Source organism: Rana temporaria, chromosome 6 (assembly GCF_905171775.1).
Source record: "Rana temporaria chromosome 6, aRanTem1.1, whole genome shotgun sequence".
In the NCBI taxonomy this organism is placed as follows: domain Eukaryota; kingdom Metazoa; phylum Chordata; class Amphibia; order Anura; family Ranidae; genus Rana; species Rana temporaria.
The window spans coordinates 29,852,348-29,868,022 of NC_053494.1; the positions used below are offsets into that span (position 1 = coordinate 29,852,348).

Sequence of the window (15,675 nt, forward strand, 5' to 3'; positions counted from 1 at the left end):
CCTTTAATAAAAACATAAAAAATAAATATATATAAACAAAAATATAAAAATAAACATTTAGAACAAATAAAAAAGGGGGTTTGCCACATGGGGCCCTGGGGACCTCTGAGCCCTTTAATAAAAAAAAAAAAAAAAAATATATATATATATATATATATATATATATATATATATATATATATATATATATATATATATATATATATATATATAAAAAAGAAAAAAAAAAGAAATAAAATAATATAAGAAAATATTTATTTTTATAAAAAAAAAGGGGGGTTGCCATCTGGGGCCCTGGGGACCTCTGGGCCCTTTAATAATAATAATAATAATATATATATATAAATATATATATATATATATATATATATATATATATATATATATACACACATACATACATACTTACACATACACATATATATATATATATATATATAAAATAAATTAAAAAATATATAAAAAATATATATTTTTTTATAAAAAAAAAAGGAGGGTTGTCATCCGGGGCCCTGGGGATCTCCGGGCCCCCCGTACCCCTAAAAAAAATTGGCCCTTTAATAAAAAAAAAAAAAAAAAAGGGGGGGGGGGGTTTTATCCGGGGCCCTGGGGGCCTTCAGGCCCCTAGGGACCTCCGGACCTCTAAAAAAAAATAAAAAAATTGGCCCTGTAATAAAAAATAAAATATATTAAAAAAATATATTTTTTTTAAATTAAAAAAAAAGGGGAGTTGCCATATGGGGCCCTATGGGCCTCCGGGCCCCTGGGGACCTCCGGGCCCCTTACAGGTGTACTGCCTGTACCCCCCTGATGGCGGCCCTGCTTGGGCTGATCTACAAAGCTTCTGGTATGATGGTATGACATGGCCCATGGAACATAGATTATAGATTTTGGACCAATACACATCTTAACCTCCTGGGCGGTGTTCCCGAGTCTGACTCGGGGTGAGATTTTTGGGCTAGGATCGGTAACCCCGAGTCAGACTCGGGCTCGCCTCGCTGGATGTACAGGGAGTTTTACTTACCTTGTCCCTGGATCCAGCGATGCCACCGCGCTGTGTGAGCGAGCAGGACCTCGCTCGATTCACACAGTGCCTCCGTGTGACGCCGATCTCCGTTCCCTGCGACGTTACGACGCACGGGGACGGAGAACGGCGCCAAATTCAAAAAAGTAAACAAACACTATACATACAGTATACTGTAATCTTATAGATTACAGTACTGTATGTAAAAAAAACACACCCCCCTTGTCCCTAGTGGTCTGTCCTGTGTCATGCATGTCATTTTATATAATAAAAACGTTTCTTTCTCCCTGCAAACTGTAGATTGTCCATAGCAACCAAAAGTGTCCCTTTATGTCAAAAATAGTTTTAGATCAGCTAAAAAACAGCGATAATAAATTATAATCACTTGCAGAATTGTGCGATAGCGATTTGTGGGGAAATTCGTCATAAAAAAAAAAAAAAAATGACAGCAACAATTCTGCAACTGAGCAAATTTCAGTGATTTTGATTTGATTACATTATTGAATAATTTTTATTATAATTATATTATTATTTGTTATAATTATTTATAATTATTTATTATATTATAATTTATAATTTTGTTTTTAAAAAAATGTCATACCCGGGATGCCTATTAGAAGCTTGTTTGGTCAGATTTAAGTGAGTTATTTCTAAAAATTACAGACCTACAATATAAAATGCCAAATTTCCTTGCAAATAATGGTACCGCTTTCAGCATGTTTTTTCTGACAGAATCATACCGCCAGGGAGGTTAATGTTTAATTTACCTGGCTACAATACTTTTTTATGCTTCAGCAATTGCAATTACTTTTTTGTTACCAGCAACAAAACTCTAATGCCACGTACACACGATCGGACATTCCGACAACAAAACCGTGGATTTTTTTCCGACGGATGTTGGCTCAAACTTGTGTTGCATACACACGGTCACACAAATGTTGTCGGAGATTCTGAACGTCAAGAACGCGGTGACGTACAACACTACGACGAGATGAGAAAAATGAAGTTCAATAGGCAGTGCGGCTCGATTCCGAGCATGCTTAGGATTTTTGTGCGTTGGAATTGCATACAGACGATCGGAATTTCCGACAAGAACTTTTGTTGTCAAAAAATTTGAGAACCAGCTCTTAAATTTTTGTTTTTCGGTTTTTTCGACAGCAAATGTCCGATGGAGCCTACACACGGTCGGAATTTTCAACAAAAGTCTCACATTGAAAATTTGTTGTCGGAAATTTTTGATTGTGTGTACGTGGCATTAGGCTTCTACAGATTACTGCCACACAACACTCATGTGGCATGGCTTTAATGGTGTGAACTTTGGTCTGTGATCTGTCAGTGACCCAATCCCTGGCCTAATGGTTACTATAGACTTATAGCTAGATTCAGAGAGAGTTAGGCCAGCGTATCAGTAGATACGCCGACCTAACTCGGAATCTGCGCCGTCCTAAGTTTAAGTGTATTCTCAAACTGAGATACACTTAAACCTAGCTAAGATACGACAGCCTGCGCTGTCGTATCTTAGGGTGCAAAATTTAGGCTGGCCGCTAGGTGGCGCTTCCATTGAGTTCGGCGTAGAATATGAAAATCACTAGATACGCCTATTCACGAACGTACGTGCGCCCGTCGCAGTAAAGATACGCCGTTTACGTAAGGCATTTTCAGGCGTAAAGGTATTCCATCAAATAGCTGGACTAGTCAATGTTAAGTATGGCCGTCGTTTCCGCGTCGAAATGTGAAAATTTTACGTCGTTTGCGCAAGTCGTCCGTCAATAGGGCTGGACGTAATTTACGTCCACGTCGAAACCAATACGTCCTTGCGGCGTACTTTGGCACAATGCACACTGGGATATGTACACGGACGGCGCATGCGCCGTTCGTAAAAAATGTCAATCACGTCGGGTCACGAGTAATTAACATAAAACACGCCCCCCCCATCCTCATTTGAATTAGGCGCGCTTACGCCGGCCACATTTACACTACACCGCCTCAAGTTAGGAGGCAAGTGCTTTGTGAATACAGTACTTGCCTATCTAACTTACGGCGGCGTAGCGTAAATATGATACGCTACGCCGCCTTAAAGATGCGGCGCTCTTACTGAATCTAGCTATTATATGATAACACTGCAGATAAATACATGGAGAACAGTAATAAAATGGTAAATAAAATCTTAGTGAATCTAATAAAAAAAAATATTGGCATAATCTTAGTATTGCTATACAGTACTGTGTTGGATTTATAATTGATCAAGAATAGTGTTTTATCTTACTCTTTGTTCTCCTTCAGATATTTCAGTGTCATCCAAGGAACAACAAACAACACCGGAGTCCCTGCAGAGGAGATTAAATAATCATTATTTTGTAAACTGTATCTAAACACAAGAATAACAATTTTATATATTGCAGTTTATCAGTTTTTAGATGTGGTGGATGAATTCCTAATTGGTTTTCTTTATTCAGGCTTTTTTGTCCTTTATATTCACTTGGCACACTTCCTTTCCTAGGATGACAATTCTCACTCAGAATACTACTGTACAGTGGAACCTCGGATTGCGAGTAACGCGGTTAACGAGCGTTTCGCAATACGAGCACTGTATTTCCGAAAATCCTAAGTCGGTTTGCGAGTGTTGTCTCGCAAAACGAGCAGGATTCAGGCCAAATCGGTGTGCAGTACCGCATTTGGCCTGAGGTGGGGGGGGGGGGCGCCGGAGACAAACGGCGATGATTGGCACAGTTTGGAAAGGCCCGAGGACCGTTCGGCTGACCTTGGCAAACCTTGGAAAGGCTTGTAAACTGAGTCTTTCCAAGGTTTGCCGAAGTCAGCCGAACTGTCCTCGGGCCTTTCCGGAACAAATTAATTTAGTTTTCATTGACTTCAATTGGAAACTCGCTTTGATATGTGATTAATTTGTTCCGCATTGACTTAAATGGCATGCAATACCGCAGGCGGCAAGAGGCAGGGGGGACGCTGGAGAGCCTCGGAAACGGCCGGAAAGGCCTGAGGACAGTTTAGCTTACTTCGGCAAACCTCGGAAAGACTCCGTTTACGAGCCTTTCCAACGTTTGCCAAGTTCAGCCGAACGGTCCTCGGGCCTTTCCGAACGGTGCCAATCGTCGCCGTTTGGCTCCGGCGCCCCCCCCCCCACCTCAGGCCAAATGCAGTACCACATTTGGCCTGAGGTGGGGGCACTGAATTACGAGCATTCTCCTGGAACGGATTATGCTTGTAATCCAAGATTCCACTGGATATCTAGCATTGTCACCCTGGAACACGAAGTGCCCTAGGACTACCAAATACCCCTCATTGCCATAAATTAGAGGAGGGGTTCTATAGTTCCCAAAGGTGAAGTGGCCAGGAATGATAACAGTACAGCAAGTTACATGTTCACTGGATATCTGTCAGGATCAACTGATATTTATTTCACTTGTGTAATGTAACACAATTATTTTATTGGTATATTTAATAAAACAAAAGGGACCAAATAAGAGACATTCATTGGAGAGTTCATAGGTACCTGTAGACAAAAAATGAGCACTTTCCTGATTGGCTGTCTCTTCTGCATACACCCTCCTGGCTAACACATTTTAAAGGGAGGGTTCAGTAGATATTTTCAGCCCATTTTACTGCCATCATGTTACCCAATCACAAGCCAGCTGTTGGGGATTTCCTCCTGCTTCCCCCACTTTTATATCAATAGACATGCATACTCTGCTGATCCAAGGGTACATTTTTACTCAAAGATCTTTCCAAAATAGACCTTTCAGTCCTTGCACTTTGCGTCATATCTGACTGCCTTCCAGAGTAAATAAATAGCTTTATAAACTTCCCAGAAATGGCCAGTTTGATTGGGAGGCATAGTTTTCCCCAGTCATTCCTAGTCATCGGAATTGTCCACTTACCCCATCCAAGGTACAGGTACAAGGTGTAATTGTTCTTCTCGGAAAACACGGCACCAATCAGCAGTTTATATAGATAGACTGCTTCCACCACAAACCAGTAGTGATTGGCCAGAATACAGTACTGCATTATCACTTGTGCCGTACGACATCCGACAGCAGCCTGTAACAGTGACATTCTATGTTAAGGTTAATGCTTATTCACAAGGTGCAGCAGAAAGCCAAATGAAATGTTTAAATTGCTTTGAATAAAATACATTTGTCTCAAATTACTTTAACTCTGTTCTCAGTCCTCAAGCTATACAGTGTTGTTGGTTATACTAATGATTTGCTGGTCTACCTCCATTTCCACCAGTTTAATGTAACTCAACCTGCATTCAGCTTGGAGTCATTGGGCCAGATTCTCAGCAGAGTTACGACGGTGTATCTCAGGAAACTCCGCCGTATCTCTGTTTTTTGGCCCGGGTATCTATGCGAGTGATTCCTAGAATCATTTTCGCATAGATACGGCCAAGATCCGACAGGTGTAAGTGACTTACACTGTCGGATCTTAAATGTAATTCGGCCGGCCGCTAGGTGGCGTTTACGTTCAGGTATGCAAATGAGCCTGAAACGCCGATTCCTGAACAAATTTGCGTCGCGTAGCCGTCGCTTACGTTGTTTGCGTAAGCGTAAGGTTACCCCTGCTATATGAGGGGTAACCTTACGCCAGTCCGCCGTTTGCCATGTTAAGTATGGCGTCGGGTCCGCGTCGTCTTTTCCCGTCGGGTACGTCATTTTCCTAAGTCGTTCTTGAATACGACTTTACGTCAATGACGCACATGTCGGCGTCATTGACGTTTTCCGTTGAGAACTGGAGCATGCGCACTGGGCTATTTTAAGCCCGACGCATGCGCAGTTCGATCAGCACGGGGGCGCGCTTAATTTAAATACAAGCCGCCCCCTTTGAATTACGCGGGATACGCCGGGCCTTTTACACTACGCCGCCGCAAACTACGGAGCAAGTGTTTGGGGAATACAGCACTTGCTCCTGTAAGTTGGGGCGGCGTAGTGTAAATAGCTTACGTGACGCCGCTGCAGGATCTTAGAGAATCTGGCCCATTGCATCTAGTCTGTTTTGCTGTAACCATGGCACCACCAGTATTGTACATTGCCCACCCTGGTCCTGGGGTATGCACATACACTAACTATGTTACCAAAAGTATTGCAAAAGTGCCGCCTGCCTTTACACGCGCATGAACTTTAATGGCATCCCAGTCTTAGCCTGTAGGGTTCAATACTGAGTTGGCCCACCCTTTGCAGCTATAACACCTTCAACTCTTCTGGGAAGGCCGTCCACAAGGTTTAGGTGTGTCTCTATGGGATTGTTTGACCATTCTTCTGGAAGTGCATTTGGAGGTCAGGCACTGATTTGAACAAGGACCTGGCTCACAGTTTTCACTCTAATTCATCACAAAGGTGTTCTATCAGGTTGAGATCAGGACTCTGTGTAGGCCAGCCAAGTTCCTCCACCCCAAATTTGCTTATCCATGTCTTTATGGATCTTGCTTTGTGCACTGGTCCAAAACGTTTGCTGGACGGGGGATTATGGTGTGGGGTTGATTTTCAAGGGTTGGGCTTTTGGCAGCTTAGTTACAGTGAAGGGGACTCTTAAGGCGTTAGCATACCAAGACAATTTCATGCTCCCAACTTTGTGGGAACAATTTGGGGATGGCCCCCTTCCTGTTCCAACATGACTGAACACCAGTGCACAAAGCAAAGTCCATAAATACATGGATAAGGGAGTTTGGGGTGGAGGAACTTGACTGGCCTACAATACGAGAATAAAAACAAATGTCCAAAGAGGACTTGAATCTGCTTCAAGAGGCAATATAGCTTGAATTCAATCATATTTCCAACTTCAATAATAGTTCAATTTTCACAAAAACAATAAATATGATTCTAAGAAAAAAAAATTATAAATGAATAAAATGTAAGAGCACCAGATGTAAAAGATCTGAAAAGCATAATTGTTTTGTAATTTTGTCCTTTTAGTTGCTCAAAAATGTTAGATTCCAATGTTAGTGGTCTTAAAGCTGAGGTTCACCCGTATATATGACTTTTTCCCCTTAGATGGATGCTCGTTTTGTCTAGGGGAATCGGCTAGTTGTTTTAAAATATGAGCTGTACTTACCGTTTACGAGATGCATCTTCTCCATCGCTTCCGGGTATGGGCTGCGGGACTGGGCGTTCCTATTTTGATTGACAGTCTTCCGAGAGGCTTCCGACGGTCGCATCCATCGCGTCACGATTTTCCGAAAGAAGCCGAACGTCGGTGCGCAGGCGCAGTATAGAGCCGCACCGAAGTTCGGCTTCTTTCGGCTACTAGTGACGCGATGAATGCGACCGTCGGAAGCCTCTCGGAAGACTGTCAATCAAGAAGGAACGCCCGCTCCCGAAGACCCATACCCGGAAGCGGCGGAGAAGATGCAGCTCGTAAACGGGTAAGTACTGCTCATATTTTAAAACAACTAGCCGATTCCCCTAGACAAAACGAGCATCCAGCTATGGGGAAAAGGTCAAAAAATAAATAAATGGGTGAACTCCCGCTTTAACATTCCCTGTTCTTCAGGGATATTTTTTAAAGAATTTTTTTTATTGATTTTACATAAAACAAAGATGAGTTTTACAACTCGTAAAAGCAAGGAAATGCAACATACAAAACGTATTAATGTAATAAAGTGTTTCTGTACAGTAGAACTCCAGCCAATCTTATTTAACATATAAAATACATCTTCAAGGGTCAGCGACAATACATATATCCTGGGTCATCCCATTTAAAATGGGGTATGTGAAGCATAGAGAGTCATTCATTATGGATACTTTGAACCTCAGCATTGAGAGTAAGAACATGTCGTCTTGTCTATAACAAATATTATCCCATGTACAGGTATTGATACAAATAAATTATTATTCTATTGGTATTGTATATTCCGTTTCCGGCCAAAGAGGGACCAGATTTTTTTTTTTTATTTCTGAGGACAACCTCAAGCTTCATATATAATGGTTGGCATATTCTGAAAAAGGGGGCATGTTAAAAACCTGAATATCACTTTAGACATTTTAACCGCTTCAATACAGGGCATTTTCACCCCCTTCCTGCCCAGACCAATTTTTCGTTTTCAGCGTTGTCACACTTTGAGTGACAATTGTGCGGTCATGCAACACTATACCCAAATAAAATCTTTATGTTTTTTTCCCCCACAAATAGAGCTTTCGTTTGGTGGTATTTGATCACCTCTGCGGTTTTTATTTTTTGCGCTATTAACAAAAAAAGAGTGACAATTTAAAAAAAAAGACAATGGGGCAGATTCACGAAGAATTAGAACGGCGCAGCCACCGTATCTTACCGGGCTCTAAGTCGAATCCAGGAAGATTTTGCGCTGTAAGTTACGGCGGCGTAGTTTATCTCGCGGTGCGTAATTCAAATCGGTGGATAGGGGGCGTGATTCATTTAAATGAAGCGCGTCCCCGCGCCGATTAAACTGCGCATGCTCCGTTTTGAAATTTCAGGCCGTGCTTTGCGCGAAATGACGTCGCAACAACGTCATTTTTTTAACTTAGACGTGACTTACGTCCATCCCTATTCACGGACAACTTACGTAAAAAAAAAAAAATTTGAATTTCAACGCGGGAACGACGGCCATACTTAACATGGCAAGTCTATGTATACACCGCAAAACAGTAGCTTTAACTATACGCCGGAAAAAGCCGACTACAGACGACGTTAGAAAATGCGACGGCCGCGCGTACGTTCGTGGATCGTGGTAAATCGCTAATTTGCATACCCAAAGCGGAAAACGACGCAAACTCTACCCAGCGGGCGCCGAAGTATTGCACCTACGATCCGAAGGCGTACGAAGCCGTACGCATGTCGGATCGAACCCAGAAGCCGTCGTATGTTGGTTTGAGGATTCAAACTAAAGATACGACGCGGGAAATTTAAAAGTACGCCGGCGTATCAGTAGATACGCCGGCGTACTTCGTCTGTGAATCTGCCCCAATATTTTTTACTTTTTGATTTAATAAATATCACAATTATTTTAAAAAAAAACATTTTTTTCCTCAGTTTAGGCCGATATGTATTCTTCTACATATTTTTGGTAAAAAAATGAAATAAAATCGCAATAAGCGTTTATTGATTGGTTTGTGCAAAAGTTATAGCATCTACAAAATAGGGGATAGATTTATGGCATTTTTTTTTACTAGCAATGGCGGCGATCTGTTTTTTTATTGTGACCGTGACATTGCGACGGACATATTGGACACTTTTGACACGTTTTTGGGACCATTCGCATTTATACAGCGATTAGTGCTATAAAACTGCACTGATTACGGTGTAAATGTGACTGGCAGGGAAGGGGTTAACACTATGGGGCGATCAAGGCGTTAATATGTTCCCTAGGGAGTTATTCTAACTGTAGGGGGAGGGGACTCGCAAGGGGAGGAGACCGATCGGTGTTCCTCTGTACTGGGAACACACATCGGTCTCCTCTCCTCTGACAGGACGTGGATCTGTGTGTTTACACACACAGATCCATGATCCAGCTGTGATAGCGGGCAATCAATCGCGGGTGCCTGGCGGACATCGCGGGCATGCGCACCGGGACCCAAGCGATGCGGCGCGCGCCCCCTAGACGGCCGGGAAACCCAGGACGTCATATGACGTCCACCCGGAGGGAGGGAAGGTTCCCGCCGATGTCATTTTACAAGAATCGGTTAAACAGATCTTTGAGCAACTAAAAAGGAACAACTTCAACAATCTTCTCCTCAGATCACTTACATTTGGTGCCTCTATTTTTTCATTCACTCAGAACCACAAAGGTCCTCCACCAGTGAGGACAGACCTTCCTTGAGTGCAGCCTAGAATAAAGCCCCAAAAAATCCTTGCAACAGCGATTTCACTATGATCGTCATCATTCCCCATGTGATCCAACTCCACCACATCCCCAACTATGGCAGAGTATACAAGGACAAATCAAACCATAGAGCTTACATATCATCTGGAATATCTGACAATAGGTTATGGAATTTTTAAACATTGTGGAGAAGAACAAAGTGACTCTCACCTTGTTGCTGATCAGGACCTCCCAGTCAGACACATCAATGATTTGCATACCCCATCTCTTCTCCTGCAAAACGTCCTTCACGATGACTGAGATGCCACGCAGTGCAAAGGAGAAGAATAGGTTGGTGTGGATGTAATTCCGCGTACAGCGCAACTTCCTGGAAAGATATCAGGAAACAAAAGGATTGTAAGGGTTAGTAAATTCATGAGAGCGGTTTTTGATATGGGCAGAAGACATTTACCCAAGACCCATCAACCCACCAACTCCGTAAACATATGATCAGTGAAAAGCAGACACTTACCTACACATAGTGAGGATCAGCAAGGACGAAAGGAGCGCCAACAGAGACACTGAGTACCCAACAGTGTACAGGACTCTAAAACTAAGTAACAAGTCCTTTGTCACCTCCTAAGAAACAAAGACATGAATTCACCAAATAACTACCGTGTTTCCCCGAAAATAAGACCTACCCTGAAAATAAGGCCTACTGTGATTTTCAGGGAGGGCTGCAATATAAGCCCTACACCGAAAATAAGTCCTAGTTTAACCACTTCAGCCCCGGAAAGTTTTACCCACTTCCTGACCAGGCCATTTTTTGTGATATGGCACTGCGTTGCTTTAACTGCTTAAATTAAATGAAATTGCGTTGTCGTGGGACGCTGAACCCAAATATAATCAATGTCCTTTTTTTCCAACAAATAGAGCTTTCTTTTTATGGTATTTGCTCACCTCTGACAACCGTGTGCACGAATTTACGCACAGGTACGTGATTTTGCACACCGGGCCGCCCTGCCGCAGTATGTACGTGGGACAGTTAAAGTGGCTGTAAAATCCTAGAATCCACTCTAATACAGTATTATATCATGTAATCATGTTTGTTTCTGTAATCGAATTGGGCAAAATACCTTCGGTACAGCGCTGCTCGGCACTCAGCTGATCTCCTGCTGCTCCCCTTTGTCTCCAGGCTTTCAGCAGGGGGAAATTGGGCCCGCCCCCCTGCAGTGCTCTGAGCGGGTAAGAGACCACTGGAGGGGTCGCGGAAGTGCTATAAGAAGGTATTTGGAACAAGTATATTACAGAAACATACACAGGTTACATTATATAATACAGTAATAGAGTGGATTCCAGGATTTTACAACCACTTTTACTCTATTCCACTGGGGATTCCTGACAGGCAGGGAGGGAGAGGGGGATGCAGAACATGACACGATAAGACCTACCCTGAAAATAAGCCCTACTGTGTCTTTTGTTGCCAAAATTAATATAAGACCCAGGCTTATTTTCGGGGGAAACACAGTAAATAAGGACTACACTCATTTCTGAAGCACAAGATTCATACATTTGACAGGAGCTCCTCAGTTATGTGGCAAAATAACAAATTAAGAATGTACTTTAAAAGTCAGTAACATTTTGCAAACTTGAGTTTGGGAAATCTGAATTTAATAATCTTCTGGCATCTCGGGCAGAATAATTATTGCATTCTGAGTGGGTTGAAATATTCCCAAAATGCTATTAGGCATTCACATTTATAATCAGCTGAATACTAAACATAATGAATTTTGCATATCAAGATTTACTTGTCAAAACAGACAAACCCAACTGGAATACATATTTCTCTATTCCTGGCATGTGGTTTTGCTAATAAACATTTAAAGCCTGCTTTAATGATAAAAACTGCTTCTTCATCTGAATTGTAGATACTATTTTGGGCTAAAAATGAAACATTAAGACATTAAGTATCTATCTATCTTTCCTGACACTCTCTGTCTGGTTGAAATGCCCCATGGAGTCAGTAAACTTTACAAAGCAGGGAGAAGGAGAGAGGGAGAGGGACAATGCATTTAAATTTTAAGCTTGAACTATTGATCTCTGTATATAACAGGATTTTTTTTTTAAGTAAGACGTATGAGATTAGCCTGCTGTATAAATATTTAGAAAAATTGCAATCATTTATGCTTATTTGACTTAATATTTTCTTTAATTATATTTGCTGACTATAATAAAATAAAAATTAAAACAAAAACAAGTACAAGACCACAGTACATATTCATTTTTAATGAAATAAAAACACAAAATGAAGTCACCTCATCTCTTGTCACCTCCAACTCATCATCGCATTGTGATGAGTTTCTCCAAGGCTGGGTTCCATTGATCGTCTCCCACTGACCATCTACACCACAGCGTCTTGATACCAGTCCATTCTTCACTGCCAACACACACAACATTTATTGGCTGAATAAAATGTGTTCCAAATCCCTGAACTCTGGCCTAATGTATTGCATTGCGATAAAAGGTCTTGAGTCACTTCTTGATGATTTATTTGCTGGTCATTATAATGGGGCCCCAGCCATGGTTGTATTTGGTATACCCTAAAATTTAAATGACAACATCCCATTGCATAGTTTCGACACTTGTATCATGGGCCTATCCTAAAGTTTATCTATATCCAGAACCTTTTTCTTTAGTTAGCATTGCAAAGGGTTAGGCTAGGTTCACATCACGATTTTTACATCCGATAATCGGACCGTTAAATCGGATGGAATCGTATATGACAAAATCGTATGTAATCGTATGTCAAAATGTATTTTTTAATTCGGATTCATAAATCGCACAGCTAAATTTTCCATCCGATTTTCACTAAAAAATCGTATCCTGATTTTAAATAATGTCTGGCAATGGCCATAAAGTTTTGGCTATTTGAATGTTTTTTTTTTGTTTTGTACAATAAAGCTTGTTTCAATGAACAAAAGGGGTGTGGTTTAGAGCGTGGAGAAAGAGAGACGAGCTTCTGATTCAGTGATCAAGCATTTCTGTGTTTTATAGCATGATTACCTCATTACTTTTGAGATTGAGGATGCTGCAATGGAGGAAGAGGCAAAGGAGACACTTTCTATCAGGGTATGAGTATCTTCAGGGGTGGGCAGCCTGTCTCCTCACGTACTTCCTGTGTGTGTGTGGGAGAGAAGCCACGCCTTTCAATTATGTAGAGAAGTGCTTTCTGGGAAAAAGAAGATTCTTGAAGTTTCTAGCTCGTTCCAGTGTCTAGTGCGCATGCGTAATAAAAAATCGGGTACGATTTATCGGATAAAAACGCACAGTCATCCGATTTATTACGATTTAGATTGACCACAATATAAAAAAAAATCGGACACGATTTTAATACGATTTCAAATCAGGACCAAAAATCGTGGTCAAACACGATTTTTGATGCGATTTTAAATCGTATCAAATCTGATGCGGATCAAATCGGATGCACTTGGGGACCTTCATTAATGAATGGAAGTGGATGGATACGTTTTGCCATACAGATTTGTACGATTTCAAACCTAAGAATCGTGAGAACAAGTAGGATGATAAAATCGTGGTGTGAATGCACCCTTAGAATACCTTTTTGGCCAGTTCACACCATAGAAACGCAGTCCGGATGCGTTCCAGGTGCTTTTCTGCAATGCACGTTTTTGACGTGCTTTTGATGCAACCTTTTTTCGTAACCTTACATAAGGACAAGTGTGTTCACTAGTGTGAACGATGCCATTGAAAACCATATAACCTACTTTCCATGCTTTTTTGATGCCGAAAAAAAACACACTGGACTGCATGTGGTGTGAACTGGCCCTTTGGGTTTCACTGCTATCCAAGAGATTTCAAGCAGGAAGTGAGGGAAAATCTACATCAGAGAAAATAATACAGAAAAGTTAAGTTACAGGGGTTCTAAGATTACCTATATAACTTTTTATTTTATTTTATGTTTTACCCCAGGCTGTGTTGCTGTTGGAAAGTTCCCTTCATTTCCTGTCTTATGAAAGAAACGGTTGCCCCCAAGGACAGGAAGTGATGGAAAATCTCTCTAATTGGCCTCGAACAGCAGTAAAACTTGACAAGGATTCTAATCTGTCTCCACCCTATCAAAAAAAAAAGGGTTGGCTATAGATACACTTGAATGAAGTCCAATGGGCTAGATTCAGCAAGAATTTACGTCGGCGTATCTATTGATACGCCGCGTAAATTCAAAGCTGCGCCGGCGTATCTTCTTTCTGTATTCAGAAAGCAAGATACGCCGAAATTAGGCTAAGATCCGACTGGCGTAAGTCTCTTACGCCGTCGTATCTTAGTTGCATATTTACGCTGGCCGCTAGGTGGCACTTCCGTCGATTTCAGCGTAGAATATGCAAATGAGCTGGATACGCCGATTCAGAAACGTACGTGCGCCCGGCGGATTTTTTTATTTCGTTTGCATAAGGCTTTTTCCGGCGTAACGTTACTCCTGCTATATGAGGCATAGCCAATGTTAAGTATGGACGTCGGGACAGCGTCGAATTTTGTGTCGTTTACGTCGTTTGCGTAAGTCGTTCGCGAATGGGGCTTTGCGTAAATTACGTTCACGTCGAAAGCATTGACTATTTGCGACGTGATTAGGAGCATGCGCACTGGGATACGTTCACGGACGGCGCATGCGCCGTTCGTTAGAGGCGTCATTTACGTGGGGTCATGTTTTATTTACATAAAACACGCCCACCTCTTCTCAATTTAAAACAGATTTACGCTACGCCGCCGTAACTTAGGGCGCAGGTTCTTTGTGAATCCAGCCCCAGCCTCACTAAGTTACGGCGGCGTAGCGTATCTCAGATACGCTACGCCCGCACAAACTTACGGCGGGCTTTCTGAATCTAGCCCATTGTTATTAGAGGCAGCATAGGGACTGCTTTACATGCAGTGCAAATCCTTTAATCAAGTGAAAGGAAAGAGAGTTCCATGTTTCCAGAACTTAAAAAAACCTTGAGATTCCTCTCTACACCCCCTGCATCCCCTTCTCCCTATAGTTTTCTTGAATCTAGTTGAATTTGTCCAATATTGTTTAGAGTTGTCCAGAAAAGAGAGACAAAATAAGAGTTATCACAATCTTCCCATTCTGAGACATGGTGCCTCCTCTAACCCTTTACTTTATTTTTCACTCTAACCTGAGCATATAATATCAGCCCTACTTATCCAATACCAAAATCTACCAACCCTACAAAATAACATGGAATTGACTACAAATGGGAGCGAATTGACTTTCAATCACTCAGGATTCATTAACCCAACTAATAAGGCTCCAATGTAACAGCAAAATGAAAAATGTGTGTAGCGCCCTGCTCCTATTGAGTAGGCGCCATTTGTAAATTTATGTTATCTGAGCTGTAGTTTAGCTCGGAAAGATTATGTCAAATTATTGGTTTCTGTTCCAGTTTAGCTGCGTTGCACATTTTCCACTTGACTGTAGGTGTCGCTGTCACCACGGGTCAAGGTTGAAAATGCAGCGGGCTGAGTGTATTGAGTATTCTTTTCCCAGAAGCAGCCCAGCAGGCGTGGTCCCCGCCGCTGTGTATTCTGGAAGAGGGTACTTAAGGGACAGACACTGCTCTGGCGGGGTTTTCCGATCCTGACCTGATGACCCTCCTGGCCTCAGGGATGTGCTAGCAGTTTTTTCCGGCCTCGGGGCCCGCTGGCCCGAGACTCCGCTACTGAGAGTAGGCCCAGGAGATGCTGGGGCCTACTGGTCCAGGGGTGGTCCTGTGCTGTCTTGCGTGTGTATGCAAAGCAGGCTTGACAAGAATCACGTTGAGAAAAACGTTGTTTTTTTCCATGACATTTAAAGCAATCATGTGTACGC

The 15,675-nt window shown here is 42.0% G+C and overlaps 1 protein-coding gene across 1 annotated transcript in view; it reads right to left on the minus strand.

The window, feature by feature from the left end:
• Positions 1–15,675, minus strand: part of LOC120943328 (glucagon receptor-like) — a 90,405-nt gene that overhangs the window by 25,469 nt on the left and 49,261 nt on the right. Inside the window, exons 5-9 of the mRNA XM_040356563.1 lie at positions 12,110–12,231; positions 10,327–10,433; positions 10,026–10,182; positions 4,921–5,080; positions 3,291–3,351 (exon numbers count right to left, since the gene is read on the minus strand). Of these exons, the coding sequence (XP_040212497.1) occupies positions 3,291–3,351; positions 4,921–5,080; positions 10,026–10,182; positions 10,327–10,433; positions 12,110–12,231 (607 nt within the window). The remainder of the gene's footprint in view (positions 1–3,290; positions 3,352–4,920; positions 5,081–10,025; positions 10,183–10,326; positions 10,434–12,109; positions 12,232–15,675) is intronic.